Below are 24,702 nucleotides of genomic sequence, written 5' to 3'. Positions count from 1 at the left end.
TCCTATTCCCTTTTAAAAGCAATTATGGATTCTGCTTCCACCACTGTTTCTGGTAGGACATTCCATCTCTTAAGGAATGCCCTAATATGTGGTCTCTGCAACCATGCCTCATTGTGTAATAGGCAAAAGTCACGGACTTTAAAAGTGACTGGTGTGTTGCCGTCTATACCAGCAAACTCTAGTCCCACAAATTTATCAAAAACAATGAGCTCCGCTCTTGGAAAAATCCAAAATTCTGAATACCAGAAACAGTACCAGATACCAGAGAGTGCTGGGGTTCAGACAATCACTGCAAACCTTGAGTCATATAAACTGTTCGATTAGACTCCTCTATGATAGTCACTTAGAGTATCCATTTAACTGACAGGTTTTCCCATTATAGAACAGCTTGTCTAGTATTGTTATCACCTTGGTGGATTGGATATATGTCATGACAAATTAGACATCCCTCAATTGTGCAATGGCTGGTTAATCACCTGGTCATGAAGTACCAAGTTGATTATCATGATTGTGTTTTGTGCTAGATATTCTCTGGGATTCAGTACCACCAGTCATTCCTATTAAGCAGACCCCCTGTCTGGCTGCTTAGGAATTATAAAGAGGCGCATTTTGTGATAATGGTGTGCAATGCTTGAAATTGGACACGGCGATCTGACTTTATTTACTGATCCAAATTACTATGGCAGCCAATCTAGATTCCAGATTGTAGCTGGTGGATTAAACTTTGAGTCAAAATTGCCACATTGAGCATTACAGGAAATATCAATTAATAGTTCAGGCAATACGGGTAAAAATCCAAAATGCAGAGTTATCCCTGTCGTCAATCAACATACATGAGCTCTCAGTTTCTTATTTTTCCTTGGGAGAGTTTACTGTACAGATTCACATTAATCAAAAATTAGGGACAGTTTATTATATGAACTGCTGGACAAATTGCAGCTCTTGTGAACATCTACTCAAACTCCGCACAGGACCGAGGCCCAACCTAACATCTCTGCCTCCTGCGGTCGTGCCTTCCTACTAAATCTCACTATTCACTGGAGAGAACTGGATAAGATTCCAGCATGGGAAACCATTTTTTAAAAAGCACATGAGGGCAGGGCTCACAGCTGCAGCCAAGTGGGCTATGGGATAGAAATAGAAAATAAAAAGGGAAGAATCAAAATTAACAAAAAAAAAGTAGAAGGCAAAGGGATGGAGAGAGAAAAGGATAGTGACAAAAAAAAAGTGTCAGAGGAAAAAGATGATAGTAAAGAGAGTGAGAGAAATAGGAAAGATAAAGAAAAAGAGAACAGGATTAGAGAGGAGAGGTGGGGAACAACAATACTGTCATGTTTATACTGCACTGAAGAATGCAGTTTTGGGCCTATCAGACTGCCACACTTGCACTCTGTTGTGAAGGCAGGGCTCCACAAGGCACTTAGTCAACTCGAGGAATAGTGCTTGTGGGCCTCTCACCACCAGTATGACTTTTAATACCAGGAAAATCAGTTCCTTGCAGACATTGTTTCAACTATTAAAACTTGACCTTGTACCGTCTGCTTCGTACTGGTGCCACTGCTCTCACTTCCCAGTGGGAGACTACCCCATATAGATGATCTCTGGCTGAAAGTACTTCTGCTTGTAGTTAACCAAAAGGTGTGACTTGGTTTCTCTGATGACAACTGAAGATTATCAACAACTTGCAGCATTTGAAGGAGATATTGCAAAAGGTTTAACGTTTCTAAGGAGTTGTGTGCAACGCCATGCAGTAATAGACGATATCGACCAACGGCCATTGATTCTTTGTCAAAACCCCAATGGAAATCGTGCTCATCAAACAAGTTACTGCTTAGCATTCTGGTCTTTGACCCCAACAGGACTGTGGGTATACCTACCCCAAATGGATTGCAGCGGTTCAAGAAGGCAGCTCACCACCACCTTCTCAAGGGCAATTAGGGATGGGCAATAAATGCTGGCCTGGCCAGCGTCGCCCACATCCCATGAATGAATAAAACAAAAATAAAATAAAGTTACCCGCTGTGTGACATTATTGCCAACTACGTCATCCTCTAAAACCCAGGCATGGTATAAAATAAAAAAAGGATGGGGAAAACAAGGCAGCCACATTTACTTCAAGTCTGAAAACAAAGAAATGAATATGCCATAGAGCACAGTAGTGAAGTGGTTCTGTTAGGGGACTAGTAATCCAGGTTCAAATTTCACCAAGATAGTTTGAGAATTTCAATTCAGTTAAACAAAAATCTTGAAGCTGTTGGATTGTTGTAAACTTCAACAGGTCCACTAATGTCCTTTAGGGAAGGAAACCTGCCATCTTTCCCACTCTGACCTATCTTCAGTCCCACATGAACCTGGTTAACTTTTAACTTCTCTCTGAAGTGGCCTAATAAGTCCCTCAGTTAAGGACATAGGGATCGGCAATAAATACTGGCCTTGCCAAGGACACACACATCCCAAGAAAGAACATTAGAAAAAAAATCTCCCACCTTCTGGACGTCTGATGGAATTCTGGAGAGGAAGTTAAGCAGCTCATTATTATCGATGGCGTATGGATTTCTTAGCTTCTTAGTGAATTTGTGTATGCCTGTCAACAGAATTTAATTTAAAAAAAACATTGAGACAGAAGGAACAGTTTTGCAAGTGAAAATTAGTGAGAAAACAATTACAAAGCGGCAGTCACACATGCGTTCCAGCATTCATGTCTCAACCTTATTACCACTCTCTGTTTTGTCATCTGGGTTCATTAACAAATACCCTCTTTATATAAAATCTCATTTTCTTCAATTGCAAAATCCATTACAAAAGCAACAGCAGGAGAGTCCTCACCTCTCCCATAAGATAAGATTAGTGTTTGGTCTCTGCATTTCAAATGGAAGTTTATTAACAGTACGTTTCCATGAAATGCACTGAGCCACTCCACAATACTCCAGTGGGCTTCAGGCTCCTCCTGACCACAGCATGTTCAGTCCTGCTGCCTTCACACGTAAACAGTGCAAGAGACTTTTTATTTCCATAAAATAAACTTCTGTTGATCAACCTTAAATATTAATACTTTAGACTCCGAGCGAGTCTTGACAAGCTGAAAAATCAGTTGCCCAAACAGCAAATAGGTAACCAGGCCCCACTGAGCCTCATCTGGCTGAAAGCAAGTTACAGATGATGAAGCTAGGGGAGGCATAACGGTTATTTACATTGCAGCATAAAAATATCAACACATATATCAAAGTGTATGTGCACTTGCAATATACTTAATTGTGTTTTAGAATTTCTCAAGTATACCTACATTGCAATGAGTGCCTGGATAGAAAGCTGCTTGTTTTCCACAAACCTCAATAGCCCTGATTGTTAATGGGCCTAGAGTTTATTTCAGGCATGTTCGGGGGATATAGAGGACTTTGTGGGATAAGCTTTCATTTTCAGCTGTATATAAATATGTGCCAATGAATTCAGGTTTTCGACATTAACAATTGCTTCACCTTGTCACATTACTTTATTAATCTGTTGACAGATTAAAAGTCCATCTGTCTCAAAGTTTTAAATAAGGTATGTGCTAAAGTTCAGACTTCCAGTGTGACAGTGTCCCTTTGTTTTTTTTTGTAAGCTCACTACTGCAATGAGCCTGCCCATCTCAGTGTGTGTGTGTGAGAATAAAGTGATCACAGCTGAACTGCTTTCCCTATGTGCACAACATTTAGTGCAGTATAACATTCACGAGAAATGCAAGATCAAATTTCACTGCATTCTGTGTGCGGTAACAATCTAAAGACTTTCTCAATGACTGCATCAGACTGCAGTGGTAGATTCAAAATTGGAGTGTTTCCCAACATCACTTGCTTCAAAGTAATGAAGAACTTGCTACCATATTAACTGAGAGCACTTGCTTTTGACTGACTGGGCTAGGGACTAGTTAGGCTCTATTTATGTGCAAATTTCACAGTCTGATAAAAATACTACGCAGTAATAATATCTTCGCAAACAAAATTACTATCCAGATTAGGTCACCCTTAATTACAAAAGGGGCTGTATCAGTGTGGTCGTCCTAGGCAACAACCGGAATTCCTAATGGGAAACCCAAACTGTTCCTCATTTTAATGGAAGGTCATAATGATTTGAGAGATGTTTTATAGTCTGCTTCAGCACTCACCACCCTTGTGCTCATTGATCTACATTGGTTCCCGGTCTTACAACACCTCAAATTTAATATCCTCAAATGTGTTCAAATCCCTCCATGGTCTCAGTCTCACAGTCCCTGTGAGTTGTGCCTGCCATAGAACCCTCTGAGATCTTGCATTCCTCTAACTCTGGCCTCTTACGAATCTCCCACTCCATTTGCTCCACTGTACCTTCTGCCATCTAGGCCCTAAGCTCTGGAATTCCCTCCCTAAACCTCTCTGCCTCCTTAGCTCCCTTTTTTGGCCAAACCTTTGGTCACCCATCCGAATAGTTCCTTCTTTGGCATGGTGGCATTACACCCCTGTGAAGCATCTTGGGACATTTTACTACATTAAGTGCTATTATAAATGCAAGTTGTTGCTGCAATGAAACTATATTATTGTTTAAGTTGGACAATGAGAAATCATCACTTCATTTTTGCACAGTTTGGTATATAACATGGGGCAGGATTTTCCCCGTGGGTTCCTGAACTCTGCCGTCAAGTGGAAATGTGGGTCAGAAGCCCACACTGTGTGGGAAAATGTCACTCATTGCAATTTTCCCCAGGGTGGCCAATTAATGACCAGAGTGTGAGCTCGGCAGACTCTCGTAGCTGGAAGGCCAATCAGAAGCCTTCCAGCTTGAAGGCAGCAGCAAGATGCAATGAAAGGTATATAAGGGAGAGGGTGCTTCAAAATTAAAGATGGCTTTTGCAGCCGGGCCATCACTGAGTTGGGGGGGGTGGGGGTGGTATAGTGGGAGGAGGAATCTTTCTCCTTCTACAGGGTGCTCTCCAGCTGCTGCAGTACCCAGGCAGGCAGGGAGGGCCTCTCGGCCTACCTGGAGTGTTGGCGCTCACCCCACCCCAGTCTGCTTCCAGGAGGCCATCTACAGGCACTTAAACTGGCCCCCGCTGCCTGCGGAAACCTGGAGGGTGACAGGAAAATCCCAGTCGGCCTCCTTCAATTGGCCTTAAGTGGCCGTTAACAATCTTAATCAGCTACCCCTGCTTGCGGGCAGGTAGCCCTGCCACACTCCCCCATCCCGCTTCTGGAAGACTGGCCCGGGGCGAGAAGGAGCTGGGGAACCAGCACACAGGCCAGTGGAACTATTTTTAACACTTGCCCGCCTCCAATCTCAGCCCCGGTGCGCCTTAAAAAAATCAAGCCCATTGTGTCGTGCATAGGCTGGAGTATGTTACACAACAGCAACACATTCAAAAATGCCAATAACACAGGCAGTGTGTGTTTGTGGGACTCAATTTTCAAATGGTATGTTTTTTCTTTTGCGTATTCACTAGAATAGTCTGGTCTCCATAGTATGAAAAGGATTGCGTGTCACTGGAAAAGGTGCAAAAAAGATTTACTGGAATGATACCAGAACTGAGAGGATATACCTGTCAGGAAATACTCAACAGACTGGGACTCTTTTCTCTACGGTGATCTGACAGACAGCTCTAAAATTATGAAAGGGTTTAATAATATAGACGTAGAGAAGATGTTTACACTTTCAGGCAAGAACAGAACTAGGGGCCATAAATATGATAATCACTAAAAAAAATCCAATAGGAATTCAGGAGAAATTCCTTTACCCAGAGTGGTTAGAAAGTGGAACATGCTACCACAAGGAGTGGTTGAGACAAATAGCAGATGCATTTATGGGGTAGCTAAAGAAACACATAAGGGAGAAAGGTATAGAAGGATTTTTTTTATTCTTTCAAGGGATATGGGTGTTGCTGGCTAGGCCAGCCTTTATTGCCCATCCCTAATTGCCCTTGAGAAGGTAGTAGGGAATTCCAGGATTTTGACCCAGTTACAATGGAGGAACGGCGATATAGTTCCAACTCAGGATGGCGTGTGGCTTGGAGGGGAACACTGCAGGTGGTGGTGTTCCCAAGCATCTGCTGCCCTTGTCCTTCTAGGTGGAAGAGGTCACGGGTTTGGAAGGTGCTGTCGAAAGAGCCTTGGTGAGTTGCTGCAGTGCATCTTGTAGATAGTACACACTGCTGCCACTGTGCGTCGGTGGTGGAGGGAGTGAAAGTTGAAGCTGGTGGATGGGGTGCCAATCAATTATGGGGTTAGATGAAGGGTGGGAGGAGGCTCGTGTGGAATATAACACTGGCATGGACCTGTCGTCCGACTTCTGTGCTGTTAATTCTTTATGATTTGAACTGCGGTCACAGAAATTTTTATTTCTAAGGATGCTACAAGGAAAAAGGATAATGCATGTATGATTGTGTGTGTATGTGTCTAATGTAACATGCACACATATATATCAAATAATTCTGCTTTGTTGTTTTTGAATAAACATTGGTTTGCCAATCGGTGTCACTGGGAAAGCTTTCACATCATTTGAAAACTTATTCAAAAAGGGAAAATACTTTGAAACAAGAACATTGCAGCAGACAGTCTTTAAAGATGTCAGACTAAGATTTTATTTAATTTTGTCAAAAAATAACACCAAAAACAAAAATCACAGACACAATAAATCTGGTTATCATGCAGCACCATTATTTTCATCAAAAGATGCTATAGGTATTCTGACTGAAAGTAACTGGTGACTTTTTGAAACATTTTTAGCGTGAGAATTTTAAAGTTCTGCAAGGGTGTTATCGGAGGGGTTAGCGGACTCTCAGATCCACTAAAGTGTGGTTGGGTGCAGAGTACGGCTCTCTATAGTCTGCCCCTTTAATGTGCCTCAGCCTCAATCTCAATAACAGTGCCAGTCTTGTACTTCCCACACCAGCCACAATTCCAGAACGAGGTCAAGAGTTTGCCATGCCTATGAAATAAGGCCCAATCTCAGAAGACGGAGAGTCATCAGTTTCTAATTTACTTGAATAATTGGTCTTTAATAATGAGGTTGGTTCAGGCAGCCCATGGATACATGGTGGTAAAATAACCTGCCATGTCACTGAGCGGCATACTGCCAGTTCCCCAGTGTAATTCCTCACCTTGAGAGTCCCAGCGCATAGCTTGGCTGTTGGCAGGAATTGGGCAGAGACATCAGAAAGCAAGTTAACCCATGCCAACTATGGACAGCACCTTGGCAGCTGGTTCAGTAGCAATGTTGGTTACAACAAGGGGCATAACCTTAACATTAGAGCTAGGTTGTTTAGGGGTAATGTCAGGAAGCACTTCTTCACGCAAAGGCTAGTGGAATTCTGGAATACTAACCCTCAAAAAGCTGTTGAGACTGGGGCATCAATTAAAAAATTCAAAATTGAGATTGATTAATTTTTGCAAGGCAAGGTTATTAAGGGTTATGTAACTAGGCAGGTTAAGATACACATCAGCCATGATCTAACTGAATGGCAGAACAGGTTTGAGGGGATAAATGGCCACCTCCCGATCTCCTGTTATCTGAGTGAGATTGACAACTAACATCAAGTTAAATGGTAGTGGAAAATTAAACTACTAACGGGAGGAGGAGACTTCATAAACTTCTCCATCCTCAATGATAGCAGAGCCCAGCAGATGAGTGCAAAAGACAAGACTGGCGTGTTTGCAAACATCTTCAGCCAGATGTGTCAAGTAGTTGATCTATCTTGGCCTCTTCCTGAGGTCCGCAGCATCACAGGTGCCACTCCACAGTCAATTCCATTGACTCCATGTGATATCAAGAAATGGCTGAGCATACAGCAGAGGCTATAGGCCCTGACAGCATCCCAGCTGCAGTGCTGAAGGCTTGTGCTCCGGAACTAGCCACGCCCCTAGCTACAATAACATTGACATTTACCCGACCAAGGCAAAAATTGTCGGGCTATGTCCTGTTCACAAAAAAAAGGATAAATCCAATCCGGCCAATTTCCGCCCCATCAGTGCACACTCAATCATCAGCAAAATGATGGAAAGTGTTAGTGGCAGTGCTATCAAGCGGCACTTAACCACCAATAACCTTCTCATCGATGCTCAGTTTAGGTTCTGCCATAACCACTTGGCTTCAGATCTCATTACAAGCCTAGTCCAAACATGGCAAAAGAAATCTGAATTCCAGAAGTGAAGTGAGTGACTGTCCTTGACATGAAAATAGTATTTGACGAGTGTGGAATACAAGAACACAAGAAACAGGAGCAGAAGTAGACCATATGGCCCATCGAGCCTGCTCCGCCATTCAATACGATCATGGCTGATCTTGGGCTTCAATTCCAATTTCCTGTCCACTCCCCATATCCCTCAATTCCCTGCGAGACCAAAAATCTATCTATCCCAGCCTTAAATGTAGTCAATTATGGAGCATCCACAACCCTCTGGGGTAGAGAATTCCAAAGATTCACAACCCTTTGAGTGAAGTAATTTCTCCTCATCTCAGTCCTGAATGATCGGCTCCTTATCCTGAGACTGTGCTCCCGCCTTCTAGATTCCCTGACCAGTGGAAACAATCTCTCAGCTTCTACCCTATCCAGCCCTTTCAGAATCTTGTATGTCTCAATTAAATCACCTTTCATTCTTCTAAACTCCAGGAGAATATAGGCCCAATTTACTCAGCCTCTCATCAGAAGACAACCCCCTCATCCCAGGGACCAATTTAGCAAATTTTCCCTCCACCGCCTCCAGTGCAAGTATATCCTTTCTTAAATGCGGAGACCAAAACTGCACACAGTATTCCAGGTGTGGTCTCACCAAAGCCCTGTACAATTTTAGTAAGACTTCTTTATTCCTGTACTCCAATCCCCTTGTAATAAAGGCCAACATGCAATTTGCCTTCCTAATGGACTGCTGCACCTGCATATTAACTTTGTGCGTTCCTTGTACGAGTACCCCCAAGTCTCTCTGAACATCAACACTTAGCAGTTTCACACCTTTTAAAAACTTCTGCTTTTCTATTTTTACAACTTCACACTTCCCTACATTACACTCCATTTGCCATCTTGCTGCCCACTCACTTAACCTGACTATATCCCTTTGCAGCTTCTCTTCATCCTCCCTACAGCTTACCTTTCCACCGAGCTTTGTATCATTAGCAAACTTAGATACATTACTCTCTGTCTCTTCATTCAAGTCATTAATATCGAGTGTAAATAGCTGAGGCCCCAGCACTGATCCTTGTGGCATCCCACTATTCATGCCTGCCAACATGAAAATGTCCCATTTATGCCCACGGTCTGCTTGCTATATGTTAACCAATCCTCCATCCACATTAATATGTTACCCTCAACGTCATGAGCCCTTATCTTGCCTATTATTCTTTTACGTGGCACCTTATCGAATGCCTTTTGGAAATCCAGGTATACTACATCTACTAGTTCCCCTTTATCTACCCTACTAGTTACATTCTCAAAAAACTCTAATAAATTTGTCAAACAGAATCTCCCTTTAGTAAAACCATACTGAGTTGTTCTAATCTTGCTATGCTTTTCCAAGTGCAATGTTAAGATTTCTTTCATAATAGTTTCCAGCATCTTCCCAATGACTGATGTTAGACTAACTGGCCTGTAGTTTCCTGTTTTCTCTCTACCTCCTTTCTTGAAAAGCGGCGTAACATTTGCCAACTTCCAATCTGACAGGACCATTCCTGAATCTAAGGAATTCTGGAAAATCATAGCCAGCGCATCCACTGTCTCTGCAGCTATCTCTTTTAGAATCCTAGGATGTAGGCCATCTGGTCCTGGGGACTTGTCAGATTTTAGTCCCTCGAGTTTCTTCAATACTTTTTCTCAGCTGATATCAATTTCCTTAATTTCCTGACTCTTTTTAGCCCCTAGGTTACTGCCCATTTCTGGTCCAGAACTTGTGTCTTCTACTGTGAAGACAGACAGAAAATATTTGTTCATTGCCTCTGCCATTCCCCATGATGATTTCTCCTATCTCTGCCTCTAAGGGACCAACATCTACTTTAGCTACTCTCTTCCTTTTTATGTACTTATAAAAGCTCTTACAACCTGTTTTTATATTGCTGGCTAGTTTACTTTCATTCTATTTTTTCCCTTTTTATCAACTTTTTGGTGGCCCTTTGCTGGTTTCTAAAACACTCCCAATCCTCTGACTTGCTACTATTTTTTGCAACATTGTAAACCTCTTCTTTTAGTCTAATACTCTCCTAACTTCATGAGTGAGCCACGAATGGGTCTTTCTGGGTGAGTTTTTGGTTTTGAACGGAATGTACTTTTGCTGAACCCTTTGAATTGTTTCTTTAAATGTTTCCACTGTTCATTTACCGCCAGTTCTCCCCTCATATCTTCGGAATTGGCTTTAAGATTCTTGTTTGTGATTGAAATGTGTCACTTTCAAACTTAACATGAAATTCAATGGTATTATAATCACTGTTTCCCAGTGGAACTTTTACTACAACATTGCTTATTAGCCTGGCTTCATTACACAATATGAGATCTAAGATAGCTTTATCCCTAGTCTGTTCGAAAACGTATTGCTCCAAGAAGCTGTCACGAAAACATTCTACAAACTCAACTTCTGACCACTATTGTCAATTTGATTGTCCCAGTCCATATGTAGATTAAAGTCCCCCACACTTAATACATTACCCTTTTTTACACGCTCCAATAATTTCATGTTTAATGTTCTGTCCAATAATATAACTACCGTTAGGGGGCCTATAAACTACTCCTACCAGTGTTTTCTGACTCCTACTATTCCCAATTTCCACCCAAACTGATTCTACTTCATGATATTCTGAGGCCTTATTCCTTCATATGAATATCCTTATGTCATCCTTTACTATCAGGACTACCCCTCCTCCTTTGCCATTCTGTCCGACTCTCTAAAACATTGTAAACCCTGAAATATTCATTTCCCTACCTTGATCTCCTTGTAACCATGTCTCGGTAATGGCAATTAGATCTAGATCATTTACCACTATTTGTGCCACTAGTTCATCTATCTTATTACAGATGCTTTGTGCATTCAGATAAAGGAACTTTAATTTCATGTTTTTACCTCTGTTCCCTGCAATGATCTTATTTGCCTATGTACAATTTTTGTTAAACTCTCTGACCCTTCCTGTCCCATTCTGTTGGCATTTATCCACATCACTATCCTGCTCCGATGCCCTGCTCTCTCTCTTTGGATTTCTAAATTTGTCTTTACCCAAACTCTCCCCCCACTCTGTTTGTTTAAAACCCTGTCCACAGCCCTAGTTATGCGATTGGCCAGGATACTAGTCCCAGCCCGGTTCAAGTGAAACCCATCCCAATGGAATAGCTTCCTCTTCTCTAAGTACTGATGCCAGTGCCCCAAGAATCAAACCCCCTTCTTCCCATACCACTGTTTGAGCCAAGCAACCCTAGTAAAATTGAAGTCAATGAGAATTGGGGATAAAATTCTCCATTGACTGAACTCGTACCTAGCACAAAGGAAGATGGTTGTGGTTGTTAGAAGCCAATTATCTCAGCCCCAGGACATCACTGCAGGAGTTCCTCAAGGCCGTATCCTTGGCCCAACCATCTTCAACTGCTTCATCAATGACCTTCCCTCCATCATAATGTTAAAAGTGGGAATGTTTGCTAATCATTGCATTGTATTCAATTCCATTCACAACACCTCAGATATTGAAGCAGTCCATGCCCGCACGCACCAAGACCTGGACAACATTCAGACTTGGGCTGATAATTGGCAAGTGACATTTGTTCCACACAAGTGCTAAGCAATGATCATCTCCAACAAGAGAGAATCTAACCATTTCCTATTGGCATTCAATGGCATTACCATTGCCAAATCCACCACCATCAACATCCTGCGGAGGGTCACCATTGACAAGAAACTTAACTGGAGCAGCTATATACATACTGTGCCTCAAGAGCAGGTCAGAGACTAGGAATTCTGCAACAAGTAGCTCACCACCTGACTCCCCGTAGCCTGCAGCATCAAGTCAGGAACACTCTCCAATTACCTGGATGAGTACAGCTCCAACAAAAATCAAGAAGCTCAACACCATCCAGGACAAAGTAGCCCACTTGACTGGCACCCCATCCACCACCTTAAAGATTCACTCCCTCCACCGCCGGGGCACAGTGGCAGCAGTGTGTACCATCTAAAAGATGCACTGCAGCAACTCACCAAGGCATCTTTGACGTCATTTTCCAAACCTGAAATCTCTACAGCCAAAAAACAAGGGCAGTAGGTGCATGGGAACACCACTACATGCAAATTCCATTCCAAGTCACACACCATCCTGACTTGGAACTATATCGCTGTTCCTTCACTGTCACTGGGTCAAAATCCTTGAACTCCCTCCCTAACAGCACTGTGCGTGTACCTATACCAAGTGTACTGAATGGTTCAAGAAGGCAGCTCACTACCTGTTGGGCCTGCCAATGATGCCCACATCCCACGGATAAATAAAAAGGTAGTTTTGCACTATGCCAATGCCCACAAGTAACTGGTGCGAGACTGCCCAAACACAGTACTAGTGCTAACTGCAGTGTAAATATAGCTACAACATAACCATTTAATGTACATCATTTAACCATCTCAGTCTGAGGCTTCAGCATTTAACATGCTCGCAAGCCGTTCATTACGTCGGCCACCGCTGCATAATTACAAACAATGAGAAAAATATTCTTACCCCAAATCAGCAGAAGATACCTCAGTGAGGCAAAGTACAACACGACTGTGCTGACAGCGAGTGCAGTGCAGGCAAGTTTGGAAAGGAAAGGGACCGACCAGTTGAAGGTGCTACAAGTTTCAAACAAAAAGGGAAAAGGAAACTAAAATTAAAATTGCAACTCACGGCAATGTGATCTTTGCATAGTGTTTTGAAATCCAAGATATTTACTCTCAAGTTACTCTTTCCTTCGACTCCAACAAATAACAAGTGCAATTATGTAACTGGATACATCACTTTTAAAAAAAAGCATGCATTTAAGGGAAGAATCAAAACAATGCAGTAAATGATAAAGCCAAGAGTCTAAGGGGATTGCAAAAACCTTTCCAACACTGCATCTATTCTGCCACTTTCCCAAATGAACACAATTTACTTTGCATAATTATTGATTTGTAAGTATTATGACAAGGATTGAGTATATTTCCATTAAAGGAACACTCCAAGGAGCAGCCTATAAAGATGTAATTCAGACCCTAAGCATCAGCCTTACAGGATTTCATACTAAAATTACAATGTTTTTACTTGCTGCTGTTGCTAATTAGCGCTATAGCTATTGATACTGCTGGCCTCCATTTCCCACTGCGTGCTTATTTATTTTGACACAGGGAGCATAAAATGCTAAGTATAGTCTTGTTTTTACAACAGTTTTTCCCTGCATTATATTTGTAAGAAATTCTAGGTTAAAGCATCGGAATGCCTTCTACACCTGACAATTCAAAGTCTTTTTTGAGGTCTTCAGTTATTTGAATTACGTAAAAAGCAGGAATTTCATGCCAAGGAAGCAGCTTTGCAGTAAATGGAGTAGACTGCATCAGCAACTAGTGTATAGGGTAATGCTATCATTAGTGAAATATTGGGGAGAGGAGGAAATCTGTGGGGTCGGCCCCTCTCTCGCTCCAAGTCTGGGACAGGGAGGGTCAGGAAGTAGATTCCAGGGGTCTGGTGTACTTTAGTTATATGTAGCAAAAGACTTTTCAGTATTTGGAGAAAAATCCAACTGGAAACATTGGGGGCAATTTTAACCCCAAATAAACTGGTGGGTTTAGATCAGATGGGATGTTAAAACTTTTTAAAATCTCAAACCAGACCCTGACTTCCAATTTTAACAGAAGAGAGGTCGGGGGGGGGGGGGGGGGGGGGGGGGGAGGAGACAGGCAACCAACCTGCTCCCAGGAGACGAGTTGCCCATTTAAATATTATAATGAGGCTGTTTGCCCCACCCCCACCCCCCTTGGATTGGAAATTGGAACACTTCTCCGCCACCCGAGAGCATCAACCACTTCCTCACCACCCCACACTACCACTAATCCAGCTACAGGAAACATCAGGGCCACTGTGCGCGAGATTTCACTACACCTAACGCAAGAGTACATCTTCTGCAATGTTCCCTTTCTGGTTGCACGCCAGCAGCCGAAGTGGAAGAAAGAAACACTGACGCACCTGGTCCAGGCTGGAAGAGGCGGAGTGCAGACAGTGCCCCAGATCCATGTCGTTCATGCGGCTGATTGCGACTGATAGCAGGGAGTGCCTGAAGAGGCAGCCGTGACTTTGAGGCACCCAGCCTCACTGCCATTGAGCTGGTGGGCTGCGGGGCACCTAACGGGTCCTTGCTGGATCAAGGCCTGCTAACATCAGCCTGCTCCAGCCATCAGCCAGGTAGGTGCAGAGGATCCCACTGCGGAAATGGCCCAGATTACTTCTGTGGAGCACACATGAGCGCTCCTGCACCTCTGGGCCTGACAAAAATAATCCCATACTTAACTCTGCTGGGCCTCTTGGGGTCCATCGCCCGTGGAAACGGTGGGAATGTCCCCATGGGTTAGACATTAGCCAGTCCCGACTGGACCCTGGGTTGCATATTAAAAAGGGTCTGCTGCCTGAAGTAGGTAAATGCTTCCAGCAATCAGCAGTAAGTCCCTTTCAAAATGTCACCAGCCTTTTCATTCGTGTAAAGGCCTTTACTGCCCATTATTGGCAAGGACCAGCAGTGTAGCAAAACACAGCAGCAAAGACCTTTAAATTCAGCAAAACTTGTACAGATTAGGACTGAGAAACCTGTGGAAACTGCAGGAAAAACTTGTAGTATCAAAATACTAAATATATTGTTGGACGTTGCTTAGCATAATTTTGCAGACTCATTAATTTTTTTTATTAGAAAAATAAAACACTAGCCCAAATAGTTAAGGAATAAAGAAAGAATCAAGAAAGACAGATCTATCTATATATATATATATATATATATATATATAGAGAGAGAGAGAGAGAGAGAGAGAGAGAGAGAGAGAGAGAGAAGGGGAGAATGAGAGAAAGAAAGGACGGAAAGACTTGCATTTATTTCACACTCTTCACAACCTCAGAATATTACAACGTGCTCTACAGTCAATGAAGCTTCTTTCAAATGCAGCCACAGTTGTAATGTAGGAAATAAGGAAATAATCTGCACACATCAAGGTCCCACAAACAGCAATGAGGTGACGACCAGAAAATCTGTTTTCGTGATGTTGGTTGAGGGGTAAATACACTATTCAGGACACAGGGAATAACTCCCAGGTTCTTCTTTGAAATAGTGCTATGGGATCTTTTTACACTCACCTCAGGGGCCTCGGTTTACCATTTCATCTGAATGTCAGCAACTCTGACAGTGCAGCACTCCCTCAGCATTGCACTGGAGTGTCAGCCTAATTCAAGAACAGAAATATTGCTCTCCGTTGATATCTTGTTGATATCTGCTAGGCTGCAAGTCAAACACTCTGTATTATCTATCTGTAAAACTGTAGAATGAATATAGGCATCACTGAAAGAACGCAATTTGGTTCACTAACAGAGTAGATTACTGAAAGATCTCTTTTTCTCCTGATTATCACAACTAGTCTTCCAACTTGGATCTTTCTGCATCCTCTGAACATTGTGTAATCTTGTTCCGTTCAATCTTTCATGTTCCAACAGCTGCTTGAAAACAAACACTTTCCAACCGAGCTGATTTTTATCGAAGTGTAACTGGAACCACAATCCAGAATGTGGCTCGCATGTTGATGTAGAATTAATCCTTTTTTGTATAATGAACGGAATGAAAATGGCCTGAAAAAACTCACCTATTTCACATAAAACTGGAATTTTATTAATTAAAAACCCAGAGTGACATGGCGTAATCAAACTTTAATCATTTCACATTAATATATGCATTTTCCAATGAAAGAATCATAATACTAATTTCTTCTGTTTGAAATCCCAGCGACCCCAGGGAAATACATCAGATAACATGCTCACATCCTCATTATCACCCTTGCGAGGTACACGACAATGCACCTGGGACAGAGCTAAGGAGAATGTACTAAATACATTATCGTTATGAGAACGCAGACTCCTTTCTATTTGTCAATAAAGTAAACAATAATTAATTACTGCTCAATAATGCATTCCAGGATTAATATAGGCATAACGTAAAACACAATAATGATGTGCAAACTCAAGAATGTTGTCAGATCAGATTAAATTCTTGAGACAATATACCACTCTATCATTTTCTGATGAGTTTTGATGTGTGCACAAGCCTATTAGTAGATAGTTTATTGAAATAATATGATCCGATTGAGCTGCTCAACAAGTGAGCTCTATTCCTTTGTAGCACAGTTATAAGTTAAGGTATTCATCTATATTTAAAGGGCCCATGCACCTAATAAAGTTCGAATGATTATGGTGTGGGAACATACAGGTTAATGGGTTCACCTATAGTGTTATGATTTATTTAGCAATCTGGTCCCAACTCGAGGTCAAGATGAGCTTTTGGGCCATTTTGGATTTCAGGATCAAAAGGAATGGAATTCAGATGCATTGAAAACTGAAATCTTAATTTTCACAAAATAGAAAGGAAAGACTTGCATTTCTATAGGACCTTTCATGACCTCAGACTTCCCAAAGCGCTTTACAGCCAATTAAATATTTCTGAAGTGTAGTCATTGTTGTAATGTAGGAAATGCAGCAGTCAACTTACACACAGCAAGTTCCCACAAACAGCAATGTGATAATGACCAAATCATCTGTTTTAGGCATTGGTTGAGGGATAACTGTTGGCCAGTCTCTCTTCTTCTCTTTGGCCTCCTTATCTCGAGAGACAATGGATACGCTCCTGGAGGTGGTCAGTGGTGTGTGGAGCAGCGCCTGGAGTGGCTATAAAGGCCAATTCTAGAGTGACAGGCTCTTCCACAGGTGCTGCAGAAAAATTTGATTGTTGGGGCTGTTACACAGTTGGCTCTCCCCTTGCGCTTTTGTCCTTTTTTCCTGCCAACTGCTAAGTCTCTTCGACTCGCCACACTTTAGCCCCGCCTTAATGACTGCCCGCCAGCTCTGGCGAACGCTGGCAACTGACTCCCACGACTTGTGATCAATGTCACAGGACTTCATGTCGCGTTTGCAGACGTCTTTGAAGCGGAGACATGGACGGCCGGTGGGTCTGATACCAGTGGCGAGTTCGCTGTACAATGTATCTTTGGGGATCCTGCCATCTTCCATGCGGCTCACATGGCCAAGCCATCTCAAGCGCCGCGGACTCAGTAGTGTGTATAAGCTGGGGATGTTGGCCGCCTCGAGGACTTCTGAGTTGGAGATACGGTCCTGCCACCTGATGCCAAGTATTCTCCGGAGGCAGCGAAGATGGAATGAATTGAGACGTCGCTGTTGGCTGACATACGTTGTCCAGGCCTCGCTGCCATAGAGCAAGGTACTAAGGACACAGGCTTGATACACTCGGACCTTTGTGTTCCGTGTCAGTGCGCCATTTTCCCACACTCTCTTGGCCAGTCTGGACATAGCAGTGGAAGCCTTTCCCATGCGCTTGTTGATTTCTGTATCTAGAGACAGGTTACTGGTGATAGTTGAGCCTAGGTAGGTGAACTCTTGAACCACTTCCAGAGCGTGGTCGCTAATATTGATGGATGGAGCATTTCTGACGTCCTGCCCCATGATGTTCGTTTTCTTGAGGCTGATGGTTAGGCCAAATTCATTGCAGGCAGCCGCAAACCTGTTGATGAGACTCTGCAGGCACTCTTCAGTGTGAGATGTTAAAGCAGCATCGTCAGCAAAGAGGAGTTCCCTGATGAGGACTTTCCGTACTTTGGACTTCGCTCTTAGACGTGCAAGGTTGAACAACCTGTCCCCAGATCTTGTGTGGAGGAAAACTCTTTCTTCAGAAGACTTGAACGCATGTGAAAGCAGCAGGGAGAAGAAAATCCCAAAAAGTGTGGGTGCGAGAACACAGCCCTGTTTCACGCCACTCAGGATAGGAAAGGGGTCTGATGAGGTGCCGCCATGTTGAATTGAGCCTTTCATATTGTCATGGAATGAGGTGATGATACTTAGTAGCTTTGGTGGACATCCAATCTTTTCTAGTAGACTGAAGACACCATGTCTTCTGACGAGGTCAAAGGCTTTGGTGAGGTCAATGAAAGCAATGTAGAGGGGCATCTGTTGTTCGCGGCATTTCTCCTGTATCTGATGAAGGGAGAACAGCATGTCAACGGTCGATCTCTCTGCACGGAAGCCACACTGTGCCTCAGGGTAGACACGCTCAACCAGCTTCTGGAGCCTGTTTAGAGCGACTCGAGCAAAGACTTTCCCCACTATGCTGAGCAGGGAGATTCCACGGTAGTTGTTGCAGTCACCGCGGTCACCTTTGTTTTTATAGAGGGTGATGATATTGGCATCGCGCATGTTGGCCAGTACACTGAGAAGAACTCCCATACTCTTCTTCAAAATAGTGTCATGGGACTTTTTACGCCCATCTGAGATAAGCTTGCCAAATGGTGAGGGTTTTCTTATGTTTTGTAGCAGGTATACACACACTTAGGGGAGGGATTTTATGCTCTTCCCTATGGCAAGTTTGGAGGCAGGGAGAGCATTTAATCTGGCGGGATGGAGGTGGGTAGGGACCCTGTCACCTTCCCGCCTCCAGCCCAATTAAGTGCGTGGCTGGAAGGCCTGTGGATGGCAATTAATGCCCAATTAGGGGCCTCATCCCACCATCGCTGGTATTAGCTCAGTGGCAGGCGGGCCTGTTGCCAAGCGGGGAGCACGCCAAGCAAACCTGTGCGGGTTGCTTACTGGCTTCTGTGGGGGGATAGCAGGGGGGTGGGTCCCTCGTTCAAAAGCACCTAGTGCCTGATCGAGGGGCCCGGCGTCGGGAAAGGGGGGTGGCGGGGCCTGCTGAGATCCACCCTCCTGCCCTTAATGCCGTTGCCCCCTACAACCCCTTCCCCACAAAACCCCTCCCACGTTGACTCACCTGTGGCCTCGGTTGGGTGCATTACCAGCAACAGCCACCGCATCTTTGGTGGCACTGCTCATCAAAAGAGCTGCCGGCCTCTGATTGGCCGGCAGCTCTCAGCGGGCAGGACTTCCGTCGTCGAGGTCCTTAATCCCAGGGAAGGCCCACCGCTGATCACTTAAGTGTCTAATTGTCATGTAATGCAGCGAGCCTTCCCCTAAGGAGGAAACGCGGGGCTCTCGCTGACTCTTCTGTCGGTGGCCGAGACCTCCTTCACCTACATAAAATTCCCCCATTTGATTTTGACTACATTATGGAGTTTACTTTAAAAAAATACTTCCCTAATGGCTCAATTAGTTATGACAGTGAATAGCCAAGCCATATAACTTATATAAGGGCAAGAAGATCCAAAGTTTGGTTGACAATTTTGAATTAGCTGAGCTCACCCAGGACACCAGTGGTGATTTGCTGCTATAATTGGACACCTGTGGTTGGGAAGGGATTACTGAAAAATTCTGTTCTTTATCTCTCGCCAAGATCCCCTGTTGCAGAAGCATGTCTCTGGACACCTGGCAAGAACAGGATCAGGATTTGCTGTGATGTTCTCTGTAGTACAACAGTCTGCCACAACTCAGTCTCGGCTCAGAGAAGCATGGCCACAGGACCACATCCCAGCAAGGGGACAACAACCTTCATGAGGGAGAGAAAATTAACAGGAAAGTTTAGAGGAAGGAAACATAGAATCCCTGTTATTTGGCCTCTGTTTTGAGGATGAGGTGGGCTGTTCACTACCAGACTAAGATTACCATCTTTGCTACTAGGGATATGCATACTGAATCACAATAGCAAGATCAGTCCCATCCATAGGGACAGAAGAGGAACATCATCACCACAAGACCAGCAGTTTCTGACCAATGGCAAAGTTGACTACACTCTTTCTTGCTTGATCACCAGTCAAACAGATACACTTAAATGGGCTGATTTAATTCATAATTCAGCCTCATTCTATAGACCCAACTCCTTCAGACACATTCAGCAGATGTCAGTGCTTTCTGTTCAAGGCAAACATTTCCAAAAGTTTTTTTTCTCCCACTCATACACCAAAATAATTCCCGTTTCCCCTAAAATTCCTGGGGAATAGACCCTTTCATGACCTAAGGAGACCCTCTGTAAATGCATTCACCAGTTCTAATCTCTTTCCATCATCTGCCCTTTTCTTTGTTTGTTCTGAAGATATGACAATATGGGCAATATTTATTGCCCATTCCTAGTTGTCTGAGAAGGGCCAGCCATGTGGTATGAGACTAGTTTGAGGGCAGCCCTTTAAAAAAAGAAGTCATTGAATACTTGGACAAAGTATTCCCCTGTGCAAATGCACTATCATTTAACAGACCCTGATATCACGGTAGTTATCAGAGGTAAGTCTCACTGGCGTAAAGGTAGGTGTCATCTTAAATTTTGTGATTGTTTGATTAATTGTCAACTTTTGTAAGTCTACTGGGTTTGGGACAGAAACCTCCAAGCTACAAGGCGGTCGCTAGCAGCAAAGTCTGTGATGATAGGCATTTTACTAATGAGTCTGCACATAATTCCTCTCCCCATTATGGGGTGCTCATACCTTGAATATAATAATCAGGATTTGGCTTTGTAGATATTACAATTCTCAGGCTACGAAGCCTATGGTGATAGTCACAATCCTGAATCTAAATGTTGATTCCTAACTTGGCTTTCCCTCTACACATTCATGTCAGAAACTCATTAACACACCATTGTATGCTACATTATCTGCCTCTCTTGTGTAAACATGGCTTAATAAAACTTGTATTTTTTGTCATTGATGGATTTTGCCTTTCGCCTTCCTGGTAACACTTGGTTCTGGTTCATGGTGTTGCAGAATCTGTGCACACACTTGCTGATAATGCAATCAATTTATAAGAACCTTGCTTTGAACTATACCCTGTATACAAAGCAGAGACATGCCTCCATCAGGAAATAGACAACAAGTTATCCACAGCAGCTCTACAGATCCACCAAGGCCTGGGAAGATTATGGTTTCTCACACAAGCTCTCTTGTGCAATGCACCGGAATGTTTTACATTGACCTGATCTGTGGATCAACACAAAGTGAGCCAATCTGCTTAGAGAGAATTCAGATTTCTTCCCTTAATCCATTTTTGTAAATGACTGATTGTAAACTGTCAGGATGTATGAGAAGGCTGATTGATCACCTAATGAATGTTGAAATGTATGATCAAGATTCCTTCAAATGAATATTCATACATTTGTTGTCTAGTATAACAATAATGCTTTGGTGAATCCTACAGAAAAAAATGCTAATTGATGTATGTTTCCAATCTGTGTTGTGGGTTTTCACACTGTCGATAAATTCCTAAAGTTATTGCAAAATACAAAGACTAATAGATATGATTATGCACAAAATCAATGACTACAATTAATTGTAGCTGTTTAATTCACAGCAATATATGATTGTTAGATGATGAATTGTGTTTGCGTATATTTAACAGTTACAATTAGTAGCTAAGTGTGCTCAAGACAATATCAAAGTACAGGAAGAATATTTTACTGAAGTCATGTTCTCTCTTTCACCAAGGTCAGTTAACATATCATAAATGTATTTAAGTAGTTAACATTCCAAAGCATATTGTTAAACAATACACAAAGTCAACTCAAGACACAAGATACAGACTATTTCACTTAACAGTAAAAGCACGTGTATTCCAATCCCAGTCTTCTGACTTCCATCCACTTCAATGCACTCAATTTGCGAAGAAAGCAAAGTACTTCACTTCTAATCCTGGTATACTAGTGAGATTCTGTTGCAACTTTTAGAAAGTTAGTTTCTGTGCTATATTAGATTTTCCACTCAAAGGCATATAGTTTGAAAGTAATTTATCGCCACATATTAATTCTGAAAATGAATTAGTAGCAGTAGAAAAGGGAATTCTAAAACGAACATGTTCATTCTTAGTAAGTTAAACTTGGTTTTAACGGGAGCTGGCTGGGTATTTTCAAAAAGCAATTAAATCTACATTACAATCTGTCCAGCTGTGGGGATCTTTATCTATATATTATTAAAAATCTTATGTAGGGAGTACACATCTTGTCCACAAACCTTTACTTTCTGTAGTCATGACTTCTCGTCAAATCCTACTGCTCAAAACTTCCCATTCAATTTTCCTATGTCATCTGTCACAATGCAGTTGCAGGTTATGCTCATTAGGGGGCCCCCAACTCTGTTCCCACCTTGTACATTAAAAGAATCCCACATTTATCAACTAACTGCGGACAATACCATGGGTATTTTACTATTATTTTAAAAATAAATATTTTATACCAAAAAATCAGATGTTTTATATTAAAGAATGGCATTTGAAATACAGACTTAATCAGTGCTGCTCTATTTGGATGTTTCGGAATATATTCAGTTTAGCACTGTGCACGTTCAGAGTTCCCAGGACAAGTGCAGTGATCTTAAAACACTGGAATTGTACAAGGTTTGGATCAAAACATTGGGTTCAGACAGCTCCACATCTGAACTTAAGCTCCCAACATGTTGAAGTATATTTACATTGAATAGGAAGCTGAGCATATTGCTTGACACAATCAGCATCTATGTGTATATAGATCAAAGAGTGAACAAACCTGGCACCACACTTAAATCTTTCCAAGGCAAAATCTTTCTATTTTTCCTCTGTGAGGAACACCATGATTGATCAACTAGTTTTGACTGAAGAGCTTTACAGTAGCTGGAAAAGATGGATTAGTTCAAATAGTTCTATCTTCACTATTGGATTATGTCAATGTTGGTCCAGGACTTTGTTTGATTTCCAAAGACAAAGTTAGGCAATAATTTAAACCGATGACTGAAAAGTGTGAATACAATATAATGGTAAAGGCTGCAACATTTGAATTTTCATTGCTGCGGTACTTTGGTGGTTATTCTGAGGTTGTGGTAGTTCTTCCTTATCTTCTTCCATAGCATCAATTCACATCAAGGAAAGGCCTGTCTGGACTGTCCTCTACTCCTGAAAAAAATCATCTTGTTTCATCGTGAACCAATCTTGGCTCAATGGTAGCACTCTTGTAACTGAGTCAGAAGGGCGTAGATTCAAAGCTCTCTCCAGATACATGAGCACATAGCCTAGGCTGACACTTCAATGTGATGCACTATTAGAGGCACTGTACTTTGGATGAAATATTAAACAGTCTGCGCGCTCTCAGATAGATATAAAAGATTCCATGGAACTATTCGAAGAACAAAGGCGTTGTCCTGGCCAACATTTATCTTTGAAAAAGCATAACCAGAATAGATTATCTGGTCATCTATCTCATTGCTGTTTGTGTGGCTATGCTGTGTACAATTTGACTTCCAACTTTGCTACATTACCACAATATCAACACTTCAAAAGTACTCTATTGATGGTGAAGTACTTCGGGACGTTCCAAGGATGTGAAAGACTTTATATAAATTTAATAGAAATACATGTTCCTTCTTCCTTTCATGCAAGACACCAAAAAGGCTCCTGGGATCAACGACAGAAGATATAAGGGTTTCAGTTGCTGTGAGTAGCTCTTGTCTCTGCAATGTGATTTGCTTGCGGCATGACAGTATTTCCAGCCTATTTAGAAGTACCAGTGAATGAAGCAATTTGTTAACTGCTTAAGAAATGTGAAAATGTACGTCAGTGCAGATACATGGTAAATGGCCAATTTCTGAGAGTGAAAAAAAGACCATTTCAACTGTTTAGATAGCCAGTGATGAGGAGTTATCAATTTAAAATGGTCACCAAAAGATTCAAGAAACAGGTTAGGAGAAATTTCTTCATGCAGGCTTGTTAGAATCTAGAATGCTTTGACACAGTCAGTAGTTCAGCAAGAGGCTTTGCACCTTTTATGGGAAATGTCACTAACTATTTGGAGTAAAGTTAGATACAAAGCTTTGGGGATAGGTCAGGTCAGCAGAATTAATTTTGGATTACTCTGGCAAGGAGTGAGCACAAACATGATGGACCAAATGGCCTCCTCCAGCACGGTGAATTTTTATGGCTCTACGGAGATTATCGATCTTTGAGTTTTGAACCTGACCAGAGGTAACCCAGATACCACCATCAGTTTGATAGAGAGGTGCAAGTCATGAAGACAAAAGGGTGAACTTACTTCTAAAGGAAGGAAATGTAACCTGATCATGCCTTCAATATTTCACTCAGCATAAGTAATTACTAGTTAATAAATATCTAATTATTGTGATATTGTCAAATATCAAATGAGGTATCGTCAGGCCACATGATCAATAAATAACAGCTTAATATAGCTCAAAACTAACAACAACACTTACTTTTTGATTCTTTCACCAAATGATGCTGTTCTATCCAGGATATTTTGAACTGTAATAACAATATCTTGAACCATGTGGATCTTGCCTATTAATCCTTTTTTTTCAGAGTCCTAGAACCAATAACAAACACCCTGTCAGAAGAAGAGCAGACCAGGTAAAGGAGTTGGTAGGAGGTGATAGTTACAGTGTTACACACAAAGTATTATTGCCCGAGACAATATTGGCTTCTTTATTCTATCACAGTGGATCATGGGGTTGCAAAATCAGATTTTCTCATGTATCATAATCTGGGCCATGTTCTAATAGCCTCAAAATAAAGATGTTCCATCTGGCCAGGTGCCTGAAGCAGGGCAGAAGCCATTCCGTTCAAACACAA

At 42.3% G+C, this 24,702-nt stretch overlaps 1 protein-coding gene across 7 annotated transcripts in view; it reads right to left on the bottom strand.

The window, feature by feature from the left end:
• Window positions 1-24,702, bottom strand: part of LOC137352407 (multiple C2 and transmembrane domain-containing protein 2-like) — a 455,261-nt gene that overhangs the window by 21,368 nt on the left and 409,191 nt on the right. For all 7 annotated transcript variants that reach the window (XM_068017773.1, XM_068017767.1, XM_068017766.1 and 4 more), the window contains 3 exons: window positions 24,327-24,436; window positions 12,673-12,782; window positions 2,487-2,584 (listed from right to left, as the gene is read on the bottom strand). In XM_068017773.1, coding sequence (XP_067873874.1) covers window positions 2,487-2,584; window positions 12,673-12,782; window positions 24,327-24,436 — 318 coding nt within the window. The remainder of the gene's footprint in view (window positions 1-2,486; window positions 2,585-12,672; window positions 12,783-24,326; window positions 24,437-24,702) is intronic.

Source organism: Heterodontus francisci, chromosome 38 (assembly GCF_036365525.1).
Source record: "Heterodontus francisci isolate sHetFra1 chromosome 38, sHetFra1.hap1, whole genome shotgun sequence".
Taxonomy (NCBI): domain Eukaryota; kingdom Metazoa; phylum Chordata; class Chondrichthyes; order Heterodontiformes; family Heterodontidae; genus Heterodontus; species Heterodontus francisci.
The sequence above is the reverse complement of the archived record's forward strand: the minus strand, read 5'-3'. Positions and strand labels throughout refer to the sequence as shown.